A 23,230-nucleotide genomic window follows, 5' to 3' on the forward strand; every position below is an offset into this window, starting at 1 on the left:
GATTTTTTGCGACCTGGGTCAGTAAGAAACCTCGATCGTAGATGAAGTACAGGAAACCTGAAAGCCAGTTACTAAAAGACAAGAGAGTTGATCATTCTAAAAAAATATCTCGATGCTCCCCTTTCAAACGATGCTTTCAAGAGTTTCTTTCACCCCATACCTTTCAGAGTTCAGAAATAAAGAAAAAATATAAACGAAACGGAGATGAACTGCAACTCCACGACCAGAAGGTCGAAAGCTTTCAGACCCGAACAGTGTAGTCGCTAGAAAGCTCCTGTGCCCCTTCCTCGGAGCCAAGAGTTGCAAAGGAACACAATCGCCAACTTTATCAAGGAATTGAAATCAATCAAAGATGAACCATCACATTCCAAGCAAGCACGGCATCCATCGAAGGCTCCAGCCACTGTGACAGAGATGTGGCCTCTCGGAACGATGATGATATAGACGTTGATCGTTTTGTTTTCTTCTCAGCTGCTTCTGCAAACCTGAGCTTGATCGGTATGGGTCTCCTCAACACAACTTTATGTGCTTCTGCAGATGATGTTGATTGATTTTATGAAGAGACAAACGAATTCTTATAGGCATTGGTTCGAATCTTTTTCTCTCAACTAACTTTCACCGGTTTGCATAAATTTGATTTATTTAGCTTTCCTGCTGGCACAAGAAGAAAAAAAAAAAATGTTCCTGAGACTCTGGGTGATATAGTATGATGTTAACTTCAAGATTATTTAAAAGTTTAAATAATGATCGAAGTACAGAGTTGTACTTGGACGATGACCTTTTTTTTTTATTTATTGAAAACGCAGTTCTGTTCGTGACCAGGAATCAGTTCTAAGCTCGTAATGACAGAAGGAGGTGGCGGAGATGGGAGAGGAAACGAAACGGAGTGGAGGGGCCAGAGGAAATTAAATACGAGGCGCAGACTCTCTGAGCAGTGGGATTTGGCGCCTTCCGTTCTTCGTTCATTCAGTAAGGTTGTCGTCCGTGATTCCCTCGGTGCAGACTCTGCAGTGTGGTCCTGCGTGCAGTTGAGGTAATTGAAGCCTGAGATTGAAAAACTTTTCGCCATTAACGAAGCTTTTTTGAGCCATTTTCTCACTGAGAATTAAAGATTCGAGAACAAACAAGTATAGCCTGATTCAGAATTCATCTGATCATTATAACAGATTTTTTATATGATTTATAATTTTTACATGATAAATTTAAAAATAGTTAATAAATTATATGATCTTAAAAAAAATTACATAAATACCTAAATATTTTGTATTCGTCTTTGTCGCAAAAAAGGGTGGATCTCTTCTCTTTTCTAAAAAAATCCCATCAAAGATTCCTAACTTATGTCCAGAAGAAAGGAGAAGGTCGGAAGGATCTCACACTCTTGCATGCAAATTAAGAAGTGTTCTTCCCGAGGCTCCATCTCCTTTTCCCCTTTTAACTTAAATAATTAGAAAACTTCTCAATCAATTAAGCTTCTTAATTACATCAATCAAATAAAATTATAAAATCAAATGAAAAAACTTGAGAAAAATAGAAATTCTAAGAATCTATCAAAAGAAAAAGAAGGTAGGGTTCCCATTTCTACCCTTGAATTTTGATCTTTTTTTCATTTTTACCCTTGAGTGCCATTTTTCCTTTTTTTTGCCCTAAATCCAATTTTATCCACACGAGCTAAAATGCACCATATAGCCAAGGTAATGGCATGGGCCTTTTTAACTGGACTAGATCATCGGGTAACATACAAGGCTTGGCATAACCCAATAAAAGAGACCGACCAGAACTTTTATTTCCTCTCTTACTATTTTACCCTCAACAATTTTCAAAATGACAAATGGAGAGTGGACTGGTTAACATGGTAATTCAACAACAGATGATGAGTGCCGTCTTCTCACATGAGGGCGCGACTCGGTAAGAACTCAACAGAAGCTCTGTGGCACTCGCCGCTTCATTTCTTCCTTCATTCGTACTTAAATCTTGGGAGGGAAAGGGCGGCAACTCGCCATTTGCAGCAGCGGTTTCCCCCCTCACCCAAGCGGCTGCAGCTAGCCGACTGCTCACTCTCCTCTGCCGCCTCGTCCCGTTAAAATGCTGCCGAATTCCGGCTTCGATAACGGCAACCGCTACCCCGATCTGTCGGACGGGCGTCGGCTTGCGTTCGGGCAGGGGCAGAGGTTCCGGAGAGGCGGTCGTGGCTCCAGGGAGTACAGGGGATCTCGAGGTTTAAGGGGTTCTAATTACGTGAAGCCTCCATGCACGGACTTCGATAGGGCTTATTTTCAGTCGTATTCGCATGTTGGAATCCACGAGGAGATGATCAAGGTGAAAAACCTACCCCTTTGCCCTTGACTTGGTTTTGAAATCAAGATGTTTGTTATATTCATTCATGTGGTTTTTTTTTTTTTTTTTTTTGTGCATGTGCTTTTATTGCAGTATATGAGTCCTGGTCTAGTGGATTTTCTGTGTTCTTCTTGAAACGAAACCGAAAGCTATAGTTATAGGCAAGCTTTAGGAGGAGGTCGTGGTGGTCAATAAGAATCGGATTAAGCTTCGCAAACTTGCCCATCTCTTCCTTAGTCAATGATCGTGCGAAGTTTTGTTTCAGCTCATTTTTTAATTTAAATTTATATACATTACATGGACTCTGATTTAATGTTTGTACCAATCAGAGCTTGGATTTGCATTTTCTGAGAGGTTCATATGAGCACTTGGCTGCTATGTTGCAGTAATCTCAGTGTGTCTTGTCACTTATTTCATAAAGAATCTTGCTGGAAGCATTCCAGTTCTCTAAGTATATCGCTTTAAACTGCTATTACTGTCTATATAGTATACCGGTTAAGCTCTTCTGGGAGGGATGGCTGTGAAACCACCAAGATTATTTTTAGCATTTCTTCTCTGCTTCTCGTGTCTGGTTAAAATGTGAATAAGACGACATGTGGAGCTAATCACATTTGAATAACAATCTATGGTGCCAACTGCCAAATGATGGCTCGATATATTCGTGATTTCAACTTGATCAATAAGTATTCTTTTTTATTTCATTAGATTTATTAATGCATATCACCACTTCCTTTAACAAGCTCACCAAGATGTTAACATAAACTTGTAAAACATTCAGTTTAGACATGCTCTGACGATCTCCATTGTTTTCATATTATAAAAGTGATTGTTGAGCTGTTATAAGATATTTCATTTCAGCATTGACATGTGGACAGACAGATACTTTCTCACTTCTTATGAAAAACAATATTTGTGTAAACTATAACAGAATTCAGCTGTATGGGCCAGGTTGCATGATCAGGCCTTGCACCTTTAAGCTATGACTGGTTTCTTCACTTGGTCCTCTTCCTCATCTTTAAGGATTGCATTTTACCCTTCATATCAGTTGTAAATTCACAGGTGCAGGGTGGACATGCAAGCAACCCCTTTTTTCTCAAATCGAATATGGCTTCAAAGTTCAAACATGTTTTTTTAATTTTTTATTTTTTTATTAAAAAAAATGGGTTGCAACTTCATAAAGTAAGTTGAAGAATGTCCTAACTCTGTTTGCTTATACACAGGATCATGTAAGGACTGAAACCTATAGATCAGCTATAATGCAGCATCAGAGTTATATTGCAGGCAAAGTAATATCATTTGTCTTAATCTTCTTTTTGGTCTATACTGCTTTCACAATTTGGATAATTTGCTGTTAAAAGAAGTCATTGCTAAGCTCTATCTAGCAGATATATTTTTAGTTCTCCCTCAACTTAATACTTTTTAAACTGAAATTTTATTTACAGGTTGTAGTAGATGTTGGTTGTGGTACAGGCATTCTTTCAATATTTTGTGCTCAAGCTGGTGCAAAACGGGTAAGACTTCAATTTTCTTACAAGTACAGAACTTTTGTAAAACCTCCTTTCTCTTTGTATAAATGCCATCCGTTTTAGTCTTTCTCTTGCATTGTGCTATGTTTGGAGTTGTGGATGCATAAAACTGACTTTGAATGTTGTCTGGTCATCTACTTTGAACCCAACTTTCAAAACCAACGTGTGTGGGTAATAAGTTCCTGCTATAATTGATTGTTTTCTTGTAAGGGACTTTTCTACTTCTTATAGTTTGTTTGACCATGCGAATCTTACAATAAACAAAGAGCATTAAATAAATGCATAAATAAATAAAGAAAGGAAATTCAGGCTTTTTCCCTGAAAACTAAATAAGGTTCGTTGGGCCCTACATAAAGCTGGATTTGATTGAAATTTTTTGTTTTTTGTTCCATACCTTTTAATGTTATAACCTGTAATGGTTACCATATTCTGAAATTGTATGACCATTTCCTTTTCCAGGTTTATGCAATAGATGCAAGTGACATTGCTGTGCAGGTATGTTCTTCTTTGTTAGTAGTCTATTTTATCATCATTTAGTAGCAATTAGTTTTCAGTTTACCTATCTAAAAAAAGTGTTCAATTTACTAGCAGAAGTGCTAATAATCTCTCCGAAAAATTAGCTAAGGATGGGGTAGATCATCAATCTCTGTTATTATGATTTCCCCTCCTTATTCAGCCTTTTATGCTATTTGGCCTCTTGGTTCTTAATGAAATTAACGTTTTCAAATAATAATTCTATTACTTTGATCATAACTTTTAATGTGAAGTCAAATTTTTCATTGTGTGGACTTTAATCATTTTAAAATTTCACAGGCAAAAGAAGTTGTTAAAGCTAATAATTTGGATGACAAGGTCATTGTTTTGCTTGGTCGAGTTGAGGTATGCTTCTGTTGACTCTCAGTGTCTTTATCTATATTCTTTTTGATCATGAAGAATGTCTTGTTGAGTAGAATATTGATCAAAAGCAAAGGGCAACAATAGATCAGTCCAATTAATATGTTGTTAAGGGGAAAGCAAAAGAGAGAGAATTCTTTTTTATCTCCAAACAAGTGAAGAACGGCGGTATCTCCCCTCGCTTTTCAGTCTTTGTGCATTTGAACTTCTGTAAAAGAATAGATCTACAGAGAGCGACTTTTCTCCCCAGCCATTTAGGTATTCAGGAAAGGATCAGGATGATCACTACCACATTCTTGTGCTAAATGTCTTTATACTGGATTGCAGGATGTAGACATTGACGAGGAAGTTGATATCATCATCTCAGAATGGATGGGCTACATGCTTCTATATGAGGTGACTTTTGTGGATTAACAAGTTTGATTTTCTTTTTAATTTTCTTCTTGTTCGACTTAAATGAGTCTTTTGAAATACTATGATGACTTTCTTTTTCTTGTTGTAGAGTATGCTGTCCAGTGTAATTATTGCAAGGGATCGCTGGCTCAAACCTGGAGGGCTTATTCTTCCATCACATGCATCAGTAAATAGATTCCTTGCATATGCAGCTCAGACCGGTTTATAGAAATATCTAATTCCTCTAATGTTTGAAAATTAACTTCCTTGGCTTTCCTGTGTTAAGTCTGTGATGGAAAAATATAACAAATAGACATGAGGCTTGGTCTTTTAATGTGATATGTACTACTTTTATTTTTAATGAAATGTTCCATAATTGCAAATATAAATAATAAATAAATGTCTAAAGGTGTTTTGATTTGTGGCAGCTATATGTGGCACCTGTTACACATCCAGAGAGATACAGTGAGAGCATCGATTTTTGGCGCAATGTCTATGGGATCGATAGTGAGTCCTGCAATAATGGCTTTATTTTTTCTTTAAAGTGATTAAAGAATCTCATCTTTACTATTTTTGTACCTAATATGTTCCCAAAAAAAAGAGAGAGAATGGTAGGGATAGTAGGGAGTTTTTGGCCAACTACGTATTTTTCTCTTATTATTGGTGGATGAAAAATGTCCCTCCATCAAGTTAAAAAAGGCCCACCATTTTGTGGTTGTCTAGGCTCCCTGTCTTAGACTGATTCTTTGAGAACGAGAAGATGTGTTTGGGCTTCGAAGATCATGTGCCTAGTAGTTGGTAAGAGATATATCCTAACTTTGACTAGTCATTTAGGAGGAACCAACCTAACTTGACATGGTATTAGAGTGAATCCATGCTTTGTTTCTTTCTATTTTGTGGTCCTTGAGCGTGTTTTCTGGCCAACGTTGCTGTGGCTCATGTGTATATTATTCATCTTGGGCAGGGTTTGTCTATTTGACCTTTACATGTGTGCTTCACATGTCAAGCCCGTTTTCCAAGATAGGGACATTTTTTTTTAAATTTAATTTAGTGTCTATTATTATTATTATTATTATTATTAGAACTAAAAAGAGTGTTGTTGTGGAACAATAGTCCCTAGTCAGTTTGGACTTGTAAAACATCTGCTTATAAGTCCAATAAGGTTTCCTAACTTTCAGTCATTTTGTAACTGGTCTCATTAGATAGTTTTGAAAGCATTAAATATGGGAACTGATTTTAATTGTTTACAGTGTCTGCAATGTTACCACTGGCAAAACAGTGTGCATTTGAGGAGCCTTCTGTGGAGACTATCACGGGTGAGAATGTTTTGACATGGCCATTTGTGGTGAGTCTCTTACTATTTATCTTTCTGGGATTTGAGCTTGTTTGCATGAAATATCTTATTCTTAGCCTATAGCTTAACAGCCACATCAATTTCTGGGGCAGAGTGGTCTTCTTATCTAATATTATTTATATATACTATGAAAAGTATCTGATTGTATTTATTAGGGCAAGTAATGAGATTATATTGTGTAGTTCTAACACTTAATACCGGATCATGAAGTTGTCGCGAATTTGATGAATTACCCCTAAGGGTTCACATCATAATAGTGCTAGTTGATGAGAGTTATTTCAGGACAAAAAAAATAGTAAAGTCATATTAAAATTCATTTGACCTTTTCTCTCAACTCCAATAGATTGCAACTGGATGTAATAGGAACAGGCAATCAGAAAGTATATGGATAGAACTTATAACAGGGTCTTGAAAAATAAGTAATTTCTGCTGAGCCTGTATCCCTTTTTTAGGCTTACTAGGATTCTTATTGGTTGGAATTTCCAGTTATCTTGGTCAGAATTTCATATCTTTGATTCCGTCTCAGAAAATAATTTTTTTCCCTCAAGGGATCATGATGTCTTTTTATGGAATAGCTGATCTGTTCATTAGTTCCTATTTGTGGTTCACAATTTTTGTGGAATGTAGGTAGTGGTTATGATTGATTCTTTCAGTGCCTTGGGAAGATTAATCTTTGTTTTGGATTTTGTGGCCAGGTAAAGCATGTAGATTGCTACACTGTCACTATTCAGGAACTTGAATCTATTACAGCAAGATATAGATTTACATCAATGATGACAGGTAAAAAAATTGCAGAAATTTAGAAAAACAACTGTCCGTGTGCTTCATGTTTTTCATCCTTATCTTTTGTCTGGGAGAAGTTCAAGTGTAGGTATTGTACACACTTAGGATTTCAAATGTTGCCACACCATGTCTCTCAAAATGAACATGCATATATCTTGGTCAAAATAGAAGCATGCTAATAACCCTCTCATAATGTGAAGAGTGAGGAAATTGTGTAAATATGGAAAAACATATTGCATGATTGTGTAAGGGCCTCCATGTTATTGGGTGTGTATCAAATGTCAGCACATGAATCATTTTCAGAAGATTTTTTCGTGACATGGAAACAAGATGAGCTGCTATGCTGTGAACTTTTGATAAAAAGTTATCTCCGTTGTAGTTATTTATATACATTTCAATTGGAGGTGATTCCCCTATCTAGCTAAGAGGTGCAAGGGAACTTGGGAGTTCCTCTAGGGGCAAATAGCATCAGAAACAATGAGTAATCTGTCTTTTAGACAATTGAGAGAGATTAATAGCATGATCCTCCAACCCAGCAGAGCTAATAACTGCTTATACATTGCTAAGTTGTTTGTCTGTTTCTTAGTCTCCGATTTAAATATCTTATCTTTTTCCTCTTATTCCTGTATCATCCTTTTCTCTTTTCTGTTTTTTCTGTAGTTCTTTCTGGTTATTATTACTGCTTGTTAGAATTCACACTGGTTTTAAGCCACATATGTTCATGACAGCACCACTTCATGGATTTGCATTCTGGTTTGATGTTGAGTTCCGTGTACCCACTATTTTTACTGCCAACCACTCCTCTCTTGGCAATGAGCCATTTTCTAATGTCTCTACAAATGATCCTAATCTGGGAAATAAGAGGCCGAGATCTAATGAAGCACTTGTCCTTTCTACTGCTCCTGAAGATCCACCCACTCATTGGCAACAGGTGAGAATCCTTTTTCTTAATTTCACAACTTATTATTATGTGAGCTGTAAACTGCCGTATTCAGTTTTTTGGATGCATTGCTTCACACGTACCTATGAACTGCCTAAAACTTATTCCCGGTCCCTTACACATGCAGACGTTGCTTTATTTCTTCGATCCGATAGATGTGAAGCAGGATCAAGTAATCGAAGGCTCTATAACATTATCGCAGAGCAAGGAGAACGCTCGCTTCTTGAACATTCACCTTGAATATGCGTGAGTCTTTATAGATATTTAGTACATATTCTTTTACCAGAGCCTGTGCCTATCTCGTGATTTCTCCGTTTTGGTTTTCACTGATGTAAGTTCTCTCCTTTTTGCAGTTCTGGTGGTCGAGCATTTGTGAAAGAATCCGTGATGCGATGACCATGTTTTCCCGGTAGTTGAGGTCGTTTTCTGCTACAATGGCGGCTTACTGGACTATCTATTGGTCATGCAATCAAGAACCATCTATACTACTGGGGGCAAAACGTCCTCCACAGTGGGCATAATTGGGTTTCAGCTCCCTCTAATTTAACACCCATCACATCCAAAAGACTGCTGATCACTAATTTTTGCAATCCACTTCCATATTTTCATGTGACCAGGTTCCAGTAGGGCTTGGAAGCTTAAGTAAACATATGAATACTGATTCTTGTCTCACAGCAAAAGGTTGTATTTTAAATTTTTTTAATGTATTTTTTTTCTTTTTCTTGATGGAGGTGCTAGAGCTTCAAGGCTTATTGTTGTCTAAAGAGTTGACGAGAATGCTTAATGTGAAATATGAATTGCACTAGTGACAACAAACACCATTCCATACTGAAGAAATTTTTGTTCCTCTTCAGACTCTTTCAACGCTTTGAAAATAATCTAAATAACCCCTTTCTTAATATGCAATTCTTTGATTTTAAATAACCCCATTTAATCAAGTAACTTGATATTTAGCTAACTGTGATTGGGGTTGTTATTTCTGTTGTAAATAGAGCTCATTTTACCTAATCAATCCAAAATATTATTTAGTATAATCCTCCTTTCCCTCTCATGGAAATACGATGATTTACCTGCATAACGAGATGCATCCAACTGTATGATTCTTTCTTTATTCTTATATTAACCAACCGGCATTTGATTTGTTTTTCCTTTTCCTAAGTCTGGTCATGAGATGAATCAAACCAAATTTCAGTCTCCTTGTTTCACTCATACCCACCATGAATTCTTCTCTGTTATCCAATCGATGCCCGTCACTTCAGGAACTGCTACAATCAGATTTCTGCACTGCTCAGCCCATTCATGGGCGGACCCCAGAAGCAGAAAATGCTGGAGTCACAAGAACCTGGCAAAAGCTCCAGTACTGCTCTCCAGGGTGTAGTACGATTTTCCACCCAGAAATTAGTGTTCAGATTTTGATATTGGACTGGTTAGATTGTCCGTCTGTCTCCCCTGAAACAATGTACCAGAGGCTCTACCCAGAAACTGTACTCTCAGCTTGCAGAGTTGAAGAAAGTGGGAGGCTCTGAGAGAAAGAGAGAAGATGATTGCAGTATTATATTATCAGTAATAATTGCAACTTTTAGGCGTGATCATGCCTCAATTATTTGAATCTCATGCCTTATCGCATGTCTTCCAACTCGAAATTCTTTTCCTTTGTGAGTTCTCCACTCCCAGTTCCCAGTCTTTCTTTTATCCACCCACCTTCGCTTCTGCTTGTCGTATTTCTCTGCACCCATATTTTTTAATTCAATCCTTTTCATTTTCATCTCCTCCGCAGACGACCCAGATGTTTGTTTTTTCTTCAGAAACTTTCTGGGTTGATGGTTTTACCGATGCCCAGACGATTTCCTCCAGATATTTGCAGCTGGTAAGGCGGCAGCCGTGTTTAAATACTAGTTTCCTGCAATCTCAATTTCAGTGCAGAGATTTAACCAGGTGTTTTAAAACGTTTAAGAGTTTGTATCTTCTCTTTTGTATCGATTACCTGATATCGACTCTTCCACCCAAAACGCTGCCATGCGTTATCACGCTATTGAAACACAGATTTGAGATCTCACCTTTTTAACTAATCTCTTCCACTCATTGCAGAAAAAGGAGTAGTAATAAAACAAAAGGAGCAGACCTTTCTGAGATCAACCTCAGTCGCGCACTTATCTATTTGATTATAAAACTGCTGCAAGTATATATCCTGCAGGTAATCGCAGTAAAGTCGTGCGAAATGTTAAGAGATGATGTGGGTAACTGTCTGCTCAGGGCTCAGAAGACAAAAGCCAATTATCTACTTAAACCTACGTTGTTTCTGGGTTCCAGAAACCTGACTTCTGAGACTTTCAACCTTTTCGGGAAAAAGAACGAAAGATCAAGATGAATGGAAAAGCAGGAATGGCTCTTGGAGTTGAGAAGTCGCCGAGGGGCAAGACCATTTCTGGGAGGTGAAGAGGGACCACCACAGAGCGTTCATGGAGTTGGTTGTATATCAAGGAGGCTGACGGAACAGGCCATGATAATACGTTAATGGGTTACACCTCCCAAGTCCCACCAGTTCCTGCCAAGACTCAGGGTCCACTTTATTTCTGTAAAAGAAAACGTTTTCTTGAAAACCCTGTAAATTTGAATGAAGAAGAAGGAAACTCTGAAAGAAAAGAGAGTTTGTCCTTCTGTCTTCCATCTCATGTTGTTGTTTGTTAAAAAGAGGAAGATTAATTTTTTTTTCCTATGTGATTCGTAAAAGCAGCAATGTTTCACCAGTTTCTACACGCTGGAAGTTAATGGCTGCAAGCCGCTTGCGAATTCTACCAGAAAAGAAAAAAGAAAAGAAAAGCCGCGTATGGATGTCTGATAGTATAGTCTCTGCGTGAACATAAAGCAAGGTGTTTAGATTTTTCTGTTTTTTAGTCATGGCTTCTGATGCAAAGTAGATCGTCTGTTTATGTCAATAAAGGACAAACCGTGTAGCTTCTATCATTTTCCCTTTTCATTCTTGAAAATTTCCCGACATTCATGCCGGCTGATGAGTTCTTTTCTTTTCTTCTTCTATCTTTGCTTGATTTTCTGATATTTTCATCTAAACCCAAATTGTGATTGAACCAGACGAGACGATCATTCTGTCCGTTTAAAATGAAGAATCGATTGTTCATTGATTCCTGATAACGATTCTGTAGCTTACATGGGTTATTTGGATTCATCTTTTGTTTCTGTAGCTTTTAAATTTATAGTTCAAACAGAGATTTTCCTCCCGAAGCTCTCACAAAACAGTACTCTTATCATTCATAATGTTCAACCGGAATAATAACAACGGAAACAATCCATTATTTCATTCCTTCGAAGGATGAGAGATTGGTCCTCCATTATGGGCTTGTTGTGGGGAAAAAGGGTTTGAATTTCTCCATCGCAATAGTCGTCCATCATGACCATGTTCTGGAACAAAATTGTCTGGATTTCTCCATTGGAACAGTAACAGCATGTGCAGTTGAAAGTTTGAAAATCACTTCCGATAAAAAAGCAATAAAGCGTTTTTCATCATTTCGATCTTCGACAGCCAAAAATGATTTCTCCCACTGCTGGCCCTGGTTCGTTCAACGCAAGCATGCACTCCCACGAGCGCTCGTAGTTTTTCGTTTTTAACCAGGCGTAGCCATGAAAAGACCCAGCTTTTTAATTACAGTATGAAAAGGCACCCCTTCATTAACAAATTCCAAACGCTGGAAACCGAATAATCTAATCGATCGCCTCGTCTTTTAGAAACTGAACAGCTTTCATGATTTGAATAGGAAAGGCTACCCCTCCTGTAATCCCTGTTTTAAGAGCACGATTACAGCTGCTTTGGTTCTACATTACCATCGCCTTCCACTTTTTCAAGCTCCACTCAGTCTCACTCGTGGGTGCAGGGAATGGAATGCAGACCCTGTTTGTCTTTACTTGGGAAACAGACTGAGAAAGTAGGGCAAAAAGAAAAATTATTCATCAGAAACAACAGACTAATTAATCGAGGTATCAAACAAAACTGATATTAAATTAAGGGTGTGGAAGGAAACCCGATTCTGATTAGACGCAATTGCTCCATTATTTCATTCTCTCGCTTCGTACCCAGTACAGATAAATATACCTTCCTGCACCGCCTCCTCAAACCCAAAGCTTGGAAACGCAGGCTTGTGCACAGTGCCAGCTTCGCGCACAAGATTTTTTTGAAAAAAAAGATGGGATTGATGTTAACGCTGTCAACTATACTGGTGGCGCTGCAAATCTTTATTGGCGGCGCCGTCGAATTCCAGGAGTTGAACGTGCGGGAGGTGATCAAGGGAGCGAGAATCCGCCCAACTCAGGTCGAGGCGCCTCGACAAATCTCCAAACACGACGATGGGCAAGCGCAGGGAAAGTGGCGGCTGAGGTTGGTCCATCGAGACTTGATCATTACTCGGCAAGGGAAGAGTACCAAGAATAGTAGTAGTTCACTCGTTCGAGACCGCCTGAACTCGCGACTGAAGAGAGATGCCGCAAGGATGGCCGGCTTGACTCGCCGCCTGACTCAGTCCGACGGTGGAGCGAGCTACGAAGTGGAGGATTTTGGGTCCGAAGTCGTGTCGGGAATGAGCGAAGGCAGCGGCGAGTATTTCGTCAGAATTGGCGTCGGGAGTCCGCCGAGAAGCCAGTACATGGTGATCGATTCCGGGAGCGATATTGTCTGGGTGCAATGCCAACCCTGCGCGCAGTGTTACAGACAAGCCGACCCGGTCTTCGACCCGGCTGAATCCGCTTCCTTCGCCGGAGTCGCGTGCACCTCCTCAGTCTGCGGAAGGCTAGAGAACGCCGGATGTCACGCCGGCCGGTGCCGGTACGAGGTCTCCTACGGCGATGGGTCTTACACGAAGGGCACGTTGGCGCTGGAAACGCTAACGTTCGGACCCACTGTGGTCCGAAACGTCGCAATCGGATGCGGTCACCGCAACCGGGGCCTCTTCGTCGGAGCGGCCGGTCTCCTCGGCCTCGGCGGAGGCTCCCTCTCATTCGTCGGCCAGCTCGGCGGCCAGACCGGCGGCGCCTTCGGGTACTGTCTGCTAAGCCGCGGCACGAGCTCCTCCGGTGAGCTCATCTTCGGCCGAGCGGCCCTCCCCATCGGAGCCGCATGGGTCCCCCTCCTCCGCAACCAGAGAGCCCCGAGCTTCTACTACGTGGGCTTATCGGGTCTCGGAGTGGGAGGCGCCCAGGTTCCAATACCTGAAGACGTGTTCCGGCTGACAGAGCTCGGCGACGGCGGGGTCGTGATGGACACCGGCACGGCAGTGACGAGGTTCCCGGCAACGGCGTACACGGCGCTGCGGGACGCCTTCCTGGCGGAAACAGCAGGGTTGCCGCGCGCCGCCGGCATTTCCATCTTCGATACCTGTTACGATCTGTTCGGATTCGAATCGGTCCGAGTCCCGACGGTGTCGTTCTACTTCTCGGGGGGTCCGATACTGACGCTGCCGGCGAGGAATTTCCTGATTCCGGTGGACGAGGTGGGGACATTCTGCTTTGCATTCGCCCCTTCTGGTTCAGGGCTTTCCATAATAGGGAACATACAGCAGGAAGGGATACAGATCTCCTTCGATGGTGCCAATGGCTTCGTTGGGTTTGGCCCCAACACCTGTTAAGCTTGTTAATCTCTTATTAATCTTCGTCGGGTTTGGCCCCAATACCTGCTAAGCTTGTTAATCTCTTATTAATCTTCAATTACTTGTTAAAGATGAGTGATCACTGTCGGTCTGAGTCTTCCATGTAATATGTAATGTAAAGGTACTGGATTTTTCCGGTTACAGTGAGAGAAGTTTTCTGTATGTAACCCCAAGCTCCTTTGTTTTATGGCTTTCTAAGTCATTTTGTACTGAATTGGTGAGTAACAAAAAATTTGTCCATATATTATTGCAGAGAGAAATGATTTGATCCGAATATGCATTTTGATCCATGTTTGATGCAGAAGTAGCCGAATTCTATAGATTAGTAAAACCCTGTTTACTGATTGATCTGATGAATAAGACCCTCTGGAATTAAAAGAGAAAAGTGAGAGAGAGAGAGAAGAGGATGAAAGGTGAAGCTACTGGAAGAGGAAGGGATGAATATGCTTAGTAAAAGGAGATTTAACAAGGCGATTAAATAAAGAAGAGTCAAATGTTTGTAAAGGGAAAGCTCAGCTACAGTCAAGATTCCAAAAGCAAGAAAGATCTCTGGTTCCCCTTAAAAATGCATAGGAAGTAGAGCAGGATAGTGTGAAATGAGATGAAATGAGTGATGAGATGGGAGGAACAGGCAACAAGCAACAACACTCCCCTTTTACACTTCCGAAAGAAGGAAAAGGCAAAATGAAAGGCCAAGTCTGCGCAGTGTCCAACACAATGATGAGTGCAGAGAGTGATCCAGCCATGATAACAGTTCTTAAGGCATGTGAAGCCCTCTGAGTCACAGTCATTGTTGTTGTGGTAAGGATTCACTCGATCCCTTTTCATTGGACCAAATTTAGAGGCATTTGAGCAATGACTTTTGCAAAGGCCAGAGGCTCTTTCACCCAGACATGGCTTCAGTATCCCACTTTGAGGAAAAGCAGGCTTTGGTCTTAAAGAATGAGAGCAAAGGAATCCCTTAAAGAAAGCATCAAATGGACACTTGGCTTGTCAAATGGATTTTGGATTCTAGGGTTTTTGGGATCCTGTGAGGGATATACACTCAAACTTCCTTTGTGTATCCACAGGATCATTATTATTGACTGTGATGGGGAATGAAGCATAATCTCTATCCATCATCTTACCTCAATTTATCAGCTTACAAAGCCACTTCATCATCTACTAACATTGGCTTTTCTTTGAGCTGATAGAGCTGCTTTATGTTATTTGAGGGTTTATCGTCACTGCCAAGTGTCTAAACAAATACCAGTTCTGAAACAAGTGATGATTTACAATGGATAGTTCACCGAGATTACTTTGCTTTTTGGAAAGATAACACACAACTCACAGCCTCTGGAAGATGATGATTATTCCACTTCCTGTCTATTGGACAGATAGAAGATGAAACCATTTCTCTTCTTTCCCTGAAAATCCAGATGGAGAATAGAAAAGAACAGATTTTGATGGTCAGTTTACTACCCAGAGTAAGAAACAAGACCAAGATCGATTAAAGTTTCAAGGGTATTTCCTACATCTTCTCGTGGAATGAAAATTTGGTCTTGAGAAGTGTCTTCCACTATCTACTTTAAAAGTCCATTTAACAAGAATGAACTGGACAAATGGATTTACTTTGAGCGATTCAGTAACTCCTCAAGGCGATATATAGATTTGCACTAGGAAAGCTTTAAAAAAAGTCAAAAAAAAAAATTATCCGTCTTCTCTAGGAACCCCAGAGGAGGAAATGTAGACATGAAACAACAACGCCACATTAGTTCTCAGCATCCAGTGAAAACTGAAACGCATGACTACCATTCCTAACAATTAAAACGATATCCATATAAACTACAAAACCATTCATAAAGCAGCAAAGATACCATAACTCAACAAGTCTGAAATCTGCAGACATACAGATCATCTCTTCCTCCTCTTGTTTTCTCGCAAATCACCCTTCTTAAAATCCCTGGAGTTCTTTGTTGTATCAGCTGAGTTCTGCTTCTTCAAACCCTTCCTTCCTCCATACCCGAACTTGGAGTCCTTATATTCCCTATCCTTCCTTTTCTTATCCTTTCCAACAAACCTTCCTTTACCTCCAGACCTATCCCCTGGCCTCACCCCAGGCCTTACTTTCTTGGTCTTCTCAAACACTCCACCATCCTCAAAATCCAGGCCCATCTCCTTTTCTTTCCCACCCTTAAACCCATTCTGCTGCCTCTGCTTCCTCCATTTCTTCACAGACTCAATCTCCTGCTTCTTCTGTTTGGCACGCTCCTTCAGCTTCTGTGCCTGGACCTCTTTAGCTATTTTCTTGGCTTCTCGAGCCTTTCTCCTCTCTTCAGCTTCTTCAATCCGTTTCTTCTCCTCCAGGAGCCTGCCCTTCACTTTCACCATGTGGGAATCAGACTTCGCCATCTCTGCATAGTAATCAGCAGGCCTGAGAAAAGGTAAGCCCATTGATTGAAGCTTCTCAAATGCTTGGCGTGATCCCTCCACTGCTTGCGTATAAAATGCAAGCTCACGTGTCAGATCATCATTAACATCTACTTTCTGTTCTTGTTCAATATTTACAGACAGTGTATGAATCCAATCCAATTTTTCAGGCCAGCGTATATCTTCAAGCTTCTCAAGAAGACCTTCCTTGTTGAAAACATGTTTTTTTGAAGGCTCAGTAAGCATTACTTCCTCATCTTCAGATTCAGATTCTGATTCATCGTCTGTCATATCTTCAACATGATCATCCACAGGGTTTCTCTTATTTAACCTGAAATCTTCGCCTTTGAAACCACCCATCTCACAGAAACTGTACGAAAACAAATGTAAACTGCTGGTGAAAGAAAGTACCTTATAATCATAACACAGTTACAACTACATAAACTCAGACAATAAAATTGTTAAAAATTAGCAACAAGGGACACTGGTTGAGCCCCTCTCTGAGGAAATATAAACAAGACAGCATGAGGCAGGAATGAGTTGCAATCATTCCACAATCAAGGGCCACAATATGTCCTGAAGTTTTACAGGCTACATTTAACCCAAAAAAAGAGTTAAAAGTACCTAAACAAGGGAAAAGCTCTAAGTAATTCTTCAATTATCCTTTGGTTGAAGTTTATTTCAACCAAGCATTTGATTTTCTTAATTTTAAGAACAAAAAAAAATTATGCTTATAACAAATAGAATGAACATTGACTGAAAAGTATTGGAGCTGAATGAACAGAAAACAGTGAACCAACAAAGAAGAGAAAGGTAAAGTACGCCCACTTTCCTACAACTACAAAGACAACAATAAATTCCTTGAACTAGAACAAACTTTACTGGCAGAAAGTCTTATTCATTCTGGCTAACTTAACCTGCTCGTTCAATAAATTTTTAACAGAGAAACGTATTGTTTATATTTTTTTGTTAAAAACATAAACCTTTACAGCAAAAACATTGTAATAGTTAACTCAAACCAACTCGATTAAATGCAAGTCCACTTATTCATTCTGAAGTTTCAATTAGAAAGCAGGGCTAATTGAAGCTGCAAATTAATCATTTGACTTGAGGGTTGCAGAGATATTGCGGTACAGCATAGCCACTCGTTCATGCCTTTCCAGCATGAAACTATATCTTTGCCCCTTCCACCAAGAACAATCCTTTGGATGTCTAATATGAAGCTTCAAGTGTTGGGCAGTGATGCTTCCAAGGAGGAGTGGATCTGAGCATAGTATCATCGAGAGAGAAGAATAAATAGGGGAGACAGTGGCAGTAGGATTATTGTCTAAGAATGAGAAATTTGAGATGGAGAGTAGAGTAATCAATGGTTGGAGGATTGTGTGTGTGTGTGAGAGAGAGAGAGAGAGAGAGAGTTGCACCCAGATGATTTTGTTATATAAACAACATTAAATGCTGGCTGAGGTAACAATATATTTTAAAACAAGCAGACCATGTATTATGAGGAATCTCCATATCCAAGCCAAAACAGTTGAGAGAACAAGAGTGGAATCAAATTCGACTGAGATAAGATATTTTTCACACGAAGGGCCATGATTCATCACAATTCATAAAGCTATGTCACCAAGACAGTGAGAGAGGAGTTTTCTCAAATGAAGCCACATAACACGATACTTCTGCTCTAACCAAGTCGGTACCGAGGATGAAAAACAGGTTTCATCCTTGCATAGAGGAAAGTAGCTGTAACTGTGCCGGCGGCATCAAAAGAGGACGACTCTTCCTACTTGAATATCTCTTCAGCCAGAAAAGTTACGAATAGAACGAGAAACACACCATAAAAATAAAAGCGCATTGAAAAAAATGGAAGTCTTTTGAAGGGGGTAAAATTTCGTTCCCATCAGAAGAATTCTAAACGAACAGCCGCACAATGCACATCTATTGACATACTGCGAGCTTTCACTAATTTCATTTATTATCAACCTACGAGAGCAACGAATGCAGAGAAACTCGACCCAGTACATGATTTCAAAAAATAAAAACCCGTTTTTGCGAACCTTTTTTTTAAAACACTTGCAGCTTTTATCTCCATTCTCCACAAGAAATCATAAATTCATGACCAAGACAAAACTACTGCAAACATCATCAAATGCAAGACAAGACAAAAATCGAAAAAAAAGGCGAAAGCGAGGAAATAGCAAAGCACAAACCTTGGATATTCTTCTCCAAGACTCCCACCGAAAAAACGAAAAGCGCAGAAGACGGCTTTGGGTGAAGGAACCAGGGTCTAGGAATCACCAAGCAGACTCTGCAGAGAAGCTCACGAAACACCTAATATCGACGGTGTTCGTGCGATGGCTGGGGCCCGTGTTCAAGCTTAAGTGTTAACCAACTACAAAACCCAAATAAAGTCCTTATTTACAATTAAGCCCTCTTACTTTCTAGGGTTTTCTGACTGTCGACTCCCTATGCATAAAAATCCGAATAAAATCAAATACAACTCAGTCACGAATTGACTCAGCCAGTCAGAAAACTATGGTTCTTACGGGTAAATCAACCGGGTGAACTCGAATTTGACAGGTCAAGTCAAAATGGGTCAGATTTACTCTTATTTTTGGTAAATCGCCCTCCGCCCCACTTGATCTTAATCCAAACCCAGTGAGTTAATAATTAAAAAGGAGAAATTCACATTTATTCTTGCTTCATTAACAGGCCATGTTTGAAACAGCAAGAAATCATGAATCTCTCCACCCATTGATTCTTATATTCAAGCTGAATTAAAATTAAAATTATTATAATAAAAAGTATCTTATCAGGTAACCATCCATGCATCTCCTCATCTAAGATTTCTTAACGAAGAATGAGATGGTGAATCTCTTACCAGTTACAGATTACAGAACTGGAATTTATGAATCTTTCTTCTCAGTCCCAAATTGCCGTTCAGAACATTTTCCAGTATACGATGCTCCCCATAAAGGAGATACAAGAAATGCCATCAATGGTCACCTAAGCAAGTAAGATTAAGCTACAAGAAGGAAGATGAATTTATATTGGGATAGAGACACAGGAGAAAGGCACTGGTGTCGGTGATAAAGCTGCTGCTAGGCTGTATCCTACAGTAAATTTGAACTCGAAGCTCCTACTTAAAAAAACCCCATGGTAAAATGATACTTGAGGGTGGAAACAAAGAATAACTTTAGTGAGGTGGATTGAGAAGTTAGGAATTTACCTGGTTCTGTAGATTTTTTTTAAGTTTTTTTTCCTGATCTGCAGTGATAGTGGGTCCGCAATCAAATAAGTGATTACAAATGAGAGAGTTTTTGTATTGAGACAGATCATGTGCAGATTTTTCACCTGTCTAGCCGGCTCCTCCTCTCTTGCCCGTGATCACCGCCCTGATTGATTTTTGCACTTGAGAGAGAAATCGAAATCATGGGCCATTAAAGTCGGTCTTTGAGGAAAAAAAATTCAAATTCCAGTGCAACAATGTCAATTGAAACCAGTGAATGATCATCATGTCATAGCTCAAACACTCAACTGAAAAGGAAAGGACCGACCCAATCAAGGGTCGTTGGTTTCCTTCTGCTCCTGTCTGCAAATGCCAACAAAAGGGGCAATTTGAGCTACAGTTGGGAGTTATCGAGTTACAGATGGTTTACTTTTCATAAGCTTAAGAAAATAAGGACTTCAGGTCCCTCTTGGGTTTCTGGAACGAGAGACGGGTGTGGGGTAGAGTTCAAATTTTGAAGAGAATCTGAGCCGTTTGGAATTTTCACCATGAGCTTTAATAGACAGCTCAAAAAAGAATATTTACAGGTTGTTAAAGGGGTGCTCTTTCTGAATGTTCGGAAGAAATGGAGATTGCTAGAAACTTCAAATAGAGCTTTCATTAGCTAAACTTTTTTTTTATTAAATAAATAAATAAATAAATAAAACCAGAGAAAGCAAAAAAAACAAGAAACTGCAAAGAGGAAAAGGGAAAAGAAACCATGAAAGGAGGACGCATAAGAAACTTAATTAGAGAAAAAGAAAAAAAAATGCAGCAACAGGAAAGAAATGTTGCAGTGGACCATTTACATCATGCCAAAATTATTTATTCACTGATCCACAGATTGGACAGTCCCAAGAAAATTAATACGGTTTTCTGAGGTTTATGCTTATCTGATTAATCAGAATGTACTTTCCCCATGGCGGGATTCAACAGAGGAATGGCCCATCACATTCTGCTTCTCTGTCACTGCAGCAAACATCAGGGAATACTAGTATTTTTATTCAACCACTTACTCCCAGCACTGTGTATGTATCATCACTACCGAGTCCTTTCTCTAAAATTGGAAGCGACAGAGATAAAGAACCATCAATTCCTAAACCTGTTTCTGTCAACATTAACGACCCTTCTTGACTTTCCACAAAACTAAACAGAGAAACTGGAAGCAGTATTTCAGTTTAAAAGCAAAAAATGCAAATGTCTTTAACCTGTTAAGTTCGCGGCCGAAGAATCGTTGCAATAATGTGTTGATGGCTTTGGAAGTCTGGGAGGAAGACGAGTAATGAACAGCAGAAGCATTTGAATCCAACAGGCTCCAACGTTCGGGTGAAATTACAGTCCTCGTGAGCAGGGACGAAAGTCCATGTGAGTGGAATAAACAATAGGGGAGGAGAGAACCGCAAACCCTTTTGAATTCTGATTCTATAAATTTGGAATGGTTAAGTTCAAACGGAAAAGCAGCAACAGCAGCACGGCAAGATTTCTCTACATATTCGTCAGTCCCTTTTCATCATTATACCTTCCACCCCAAGTGAAGGAACAAAACTGAAACTTCCTTGGAGGTTTCCTTTTTATCATTTTTCTTCTTTGTTTTCTGCTTGCCTGTCACAACATCTCTCAGAACCGAACTAATATATTTTCTTCCGCGGTGTCCTCCTTTCCCAATCAGAATCAGACCCACTTACCAAAATGCAGTGCCAGAGATGGGTCTTCCTCCTGCTACTGATAGTCTTGGTTGATTCTGTCGTGTTCGCGCAAAGTGTAGCCGATTCCACGGCAGCCTGCTCGGCGGCGGATAGAGCGGCTCTCGTGGGCTTCAAGTCCGGGATAATCCTCGATACAACAGGAGTGTTCTCTACGTGGATTGGGACAGATTGCTGCGCCTGGGAGGGCGTCCAGTGCAACGATGCGACGGGGAGGGTCATTTCTCTACAACTTCAGAGACTCCATGACGACGAGAAGGGCGGCGGCTACATGAAGGGTAACCTGTCTTCTTCTCTCGGGAACTTGCCGTTTCTGGAGGTGATTATGCTCACGGGACTGAAACAAATCAAAGGCATCATACCCGAGAGCTACACGAAGCTTCCACGCCTCACCGTATTGGTGCTTGAAAACATGATGCTACAAGGGACCATACCCTCGAGTTTAGGCCAACTTCACTTGCTCCAGGCCCTCTCTCTCAGTGGGAACCGCTTGCAGGGCCAGCTGCCTGCAACTTTGGGAGGTCTAAGCAACCTGATTCAGATGAATTTCGGGAGCAATTTTCTGACTGGAACAACACCTTCATCATTCAAAAACCTCCAGAAATTGCAGTACATGGACCTCAGCCACAATCTTTTCTCTGGGGCCATCCCTGCTTTACTTGGGCAGTTGCAGACTTTGACCTATTTGGACCTCTCTGCCAACCAGTTTTCTGATCAAATTCCCACAAGTTTGTGCAATTTGAAAAAAGCAGGATTCATAGACTTGAGTCAGAACAATCTCACAGGTGAAATCCCAAATCAGATTGGTAACCTCGACTCCCTTACCACTCTTTCCCTGGCACACAATCTCCTCACAGGCCCCATTCCACCCTCTGTTGCCAAACTTGCACAATTATCATCCTTCAATTTGTCTAGTAACACCATTTCAGGAACATTACCAATTGAGCTTGCCTCAGGAGTTCCTCGTCTTACATCAATAGACCTGTCCTACAACAAACTAAGCTTAGGAGCCGTTCCAAACTGGTTAAGAAACAGAGACCTATACGACTTGAACCTTGCAGGCTGTAATATTGCTGGAAGCCTTCCAAATTTTACAAAACCTGGTAACATCCATTCCATAGACCTTTCTGATAATCATCTCACAGGTCCAATAGATCTCTACTTCAAAAAACTGTCGAACGTGCAGAATATCAAGCTCTTCAACAACCTCCTCACTTCAGATATTTCAAAGATTGCTTTTCCGTATGGAATTACTTTGTTAGACCTTCACTCAAATAAGCTCTACGGGTCACTGACAGGATTCTTGAAAAACAACCCAGGCAAGTTCCTAAAGATCATGGACCTGTCAAACAACGGAATTGCAGGGCCAATTGCAAGCTCAATATCAAATATCACAACACTGGAGCGATTGAATCTTTCAAGAAATCGAATAACAGGCACCATCCCACCTAGCTTAGGAGAGCTGGAAGGACTAGAATGGCTAGACCTCTCGATCAATAGGCTCACAGGAAGAATCCCAACTACCTTCTTGGATCTTAAAAAGCTCAAACACTTGAACCTGAGAGCTAATGGACTCTGTGGACAAATCCCACAAGAAAGACCATTCAGTATCTTCCCACCCGTTGCTTATGCCCACAACCAATGCCTCTGTGATAAACCACTTCCCCGTTGCCATGGGAGAGACCAGTGAGAGTCAGTTCAGCGCTGGCTCCTGTATCATGCAGCTCTTGTTGTATACAGTTTCAGATAAATTGGGATTGCATCTCTCTACTACCACAAGGGAGCATCATCACCCATTCAGTATTTTTCTTTCTTTTCCTTCAACATTGTATTGGTTATTTAAGAGTGTTTAGCTTACATTATCACCCATTTGGAGTGAGCAATGTAACTTAGTGATGATATATTGAATTTCAGACAAGCACAAATTTGTCCTTGTCGTAAAATATCAGATGCTATCATGAATCTCATGGAAAGGTGA

At 40.2% G+C, this 23,230-nt stretch overlaps 4 protein-coding genes across 4 annotated transcripts; 3 read left to right on the forward strand and 1 right to left on the reverse strand.

Annotated features, from left to right (window-relative positions):
* Positions 1 to 1,991: 1,991 nt before the first annotated feature.
* LOC137944099 (probable protein arginine N-methyltransferase 6) lies at positions 1,992 to 8,945 on the forward strand. Its single transcript, XM_068789623.1, has 13 exons — positions 1,992 to 2,316; positions 3,555 to 3,620; positions 3,777 to 3,845; positions 4,320 to 4,355; positions 4,674 to 4,739; positions 5,082 to 5,150; positions 5,257 to 5,334; positions 5,576 to 5,654; positions 6,398 to 6,492; positions 7,197 to 7,281; positions 8,013 to 8,215; positions 8,352 to 8,470; positions 8,578 to 8,945. The coding sequence occupies exons 1-13, from the start codon at positions 2,083 to 2,085 to the stop codon at positions 8,618 to 8,620; spliced, it is 1,242 nt and encodes a 413-aa protein (XP_068645724.1). The 5' UTR covers positions 1,992 to 2,082; the 3' UTR covers positions 8,621 to 8,945.
* Positions 8,946 to 12,323: 3,378 nt separating this feature from the next.
* On the forward strand, positions 12,324 to 14,115 carry LOC137944184 (protein ASPARTIC PROTEASE IN GUARD CELL 2-like). Its single transcript, XM_068789757.1, has one exon. It carries the CDS (start codon positions 12,421 to 12,423, stop codon positions 13,852 to 13,854), a length of 1,434 nt encoding a protein of 477 aa, XP_068645858.1. The 5' UTR covers positions 12,324 to 12,420; the 3' UTR covers positions 13,855 to 14,115.
* Positions 14,116 to 15,495: 1,380 nt separating this feature from the next.
* LOC137945034 (probable rRNA-processing protein EBP2 homolog) lies at positions 15,496 to 18,621 on the reverse strand. Its single transcript, XM_068790905.1, has 2 exons — positions 18,492 to 18,621; positions 15,496 to 16,654 (listed from the first exon to the last, which is right to left on the reverse strand). The coding sequence occupies exon 2, from the start codon at positions 16,642 to 16,644 to the stop codon at positions 15,769 to 15,771; it is 876 nt and encodes a 291-aa protein (XP_068647006.1). The 5' UTR covers positions 16,645 to 16,654; positions 18,492 to 18,621; the 3' UTR covers positions 15,496 to 15,768.
* A 2,293-nt stretch (positions 18,622 to 20,914) lies between these two features.
* Positions 20,915 to 23,223, forward strand: LOC137945035 (MDIS1-interacting receptor like kinase 2). Its single transcript, XM_068790906.1, has one exon. The coding sequence runs from the start codon at positions 21,239 to 21,241 to the stop codon at positions 22,940 to 22,942; it is 1,704 nt and encodes a 567-aa protein (XP_068647007.1). The 5' UTR covers positions 20,915 to 21,238; the 3' UTR covers positions 22,943 to 23,223.
* The last annotated feature ends 7 nt before the right edge of the window (positions 23,224 to 23,230 follow it).

This window comes from Aristolochia californica, unplaced genomic scaffold (assembly GCF_029961685.1).
Source record: "Aristolochia californica isolate CCGP_79_NKW_82.1479 unplaced genomic scaffold, dmAriCali1.0.hap1 SCAF_11, whole genome shotgun sequence".
In the NCBI taxonomy this organism is placed as follows: Eukaryota; Viridiplantae; Streptophyta; class Magnoliopsida; order Piperales; family Aristolochiaceae; genus Aristolochia; species Aristolochia californica.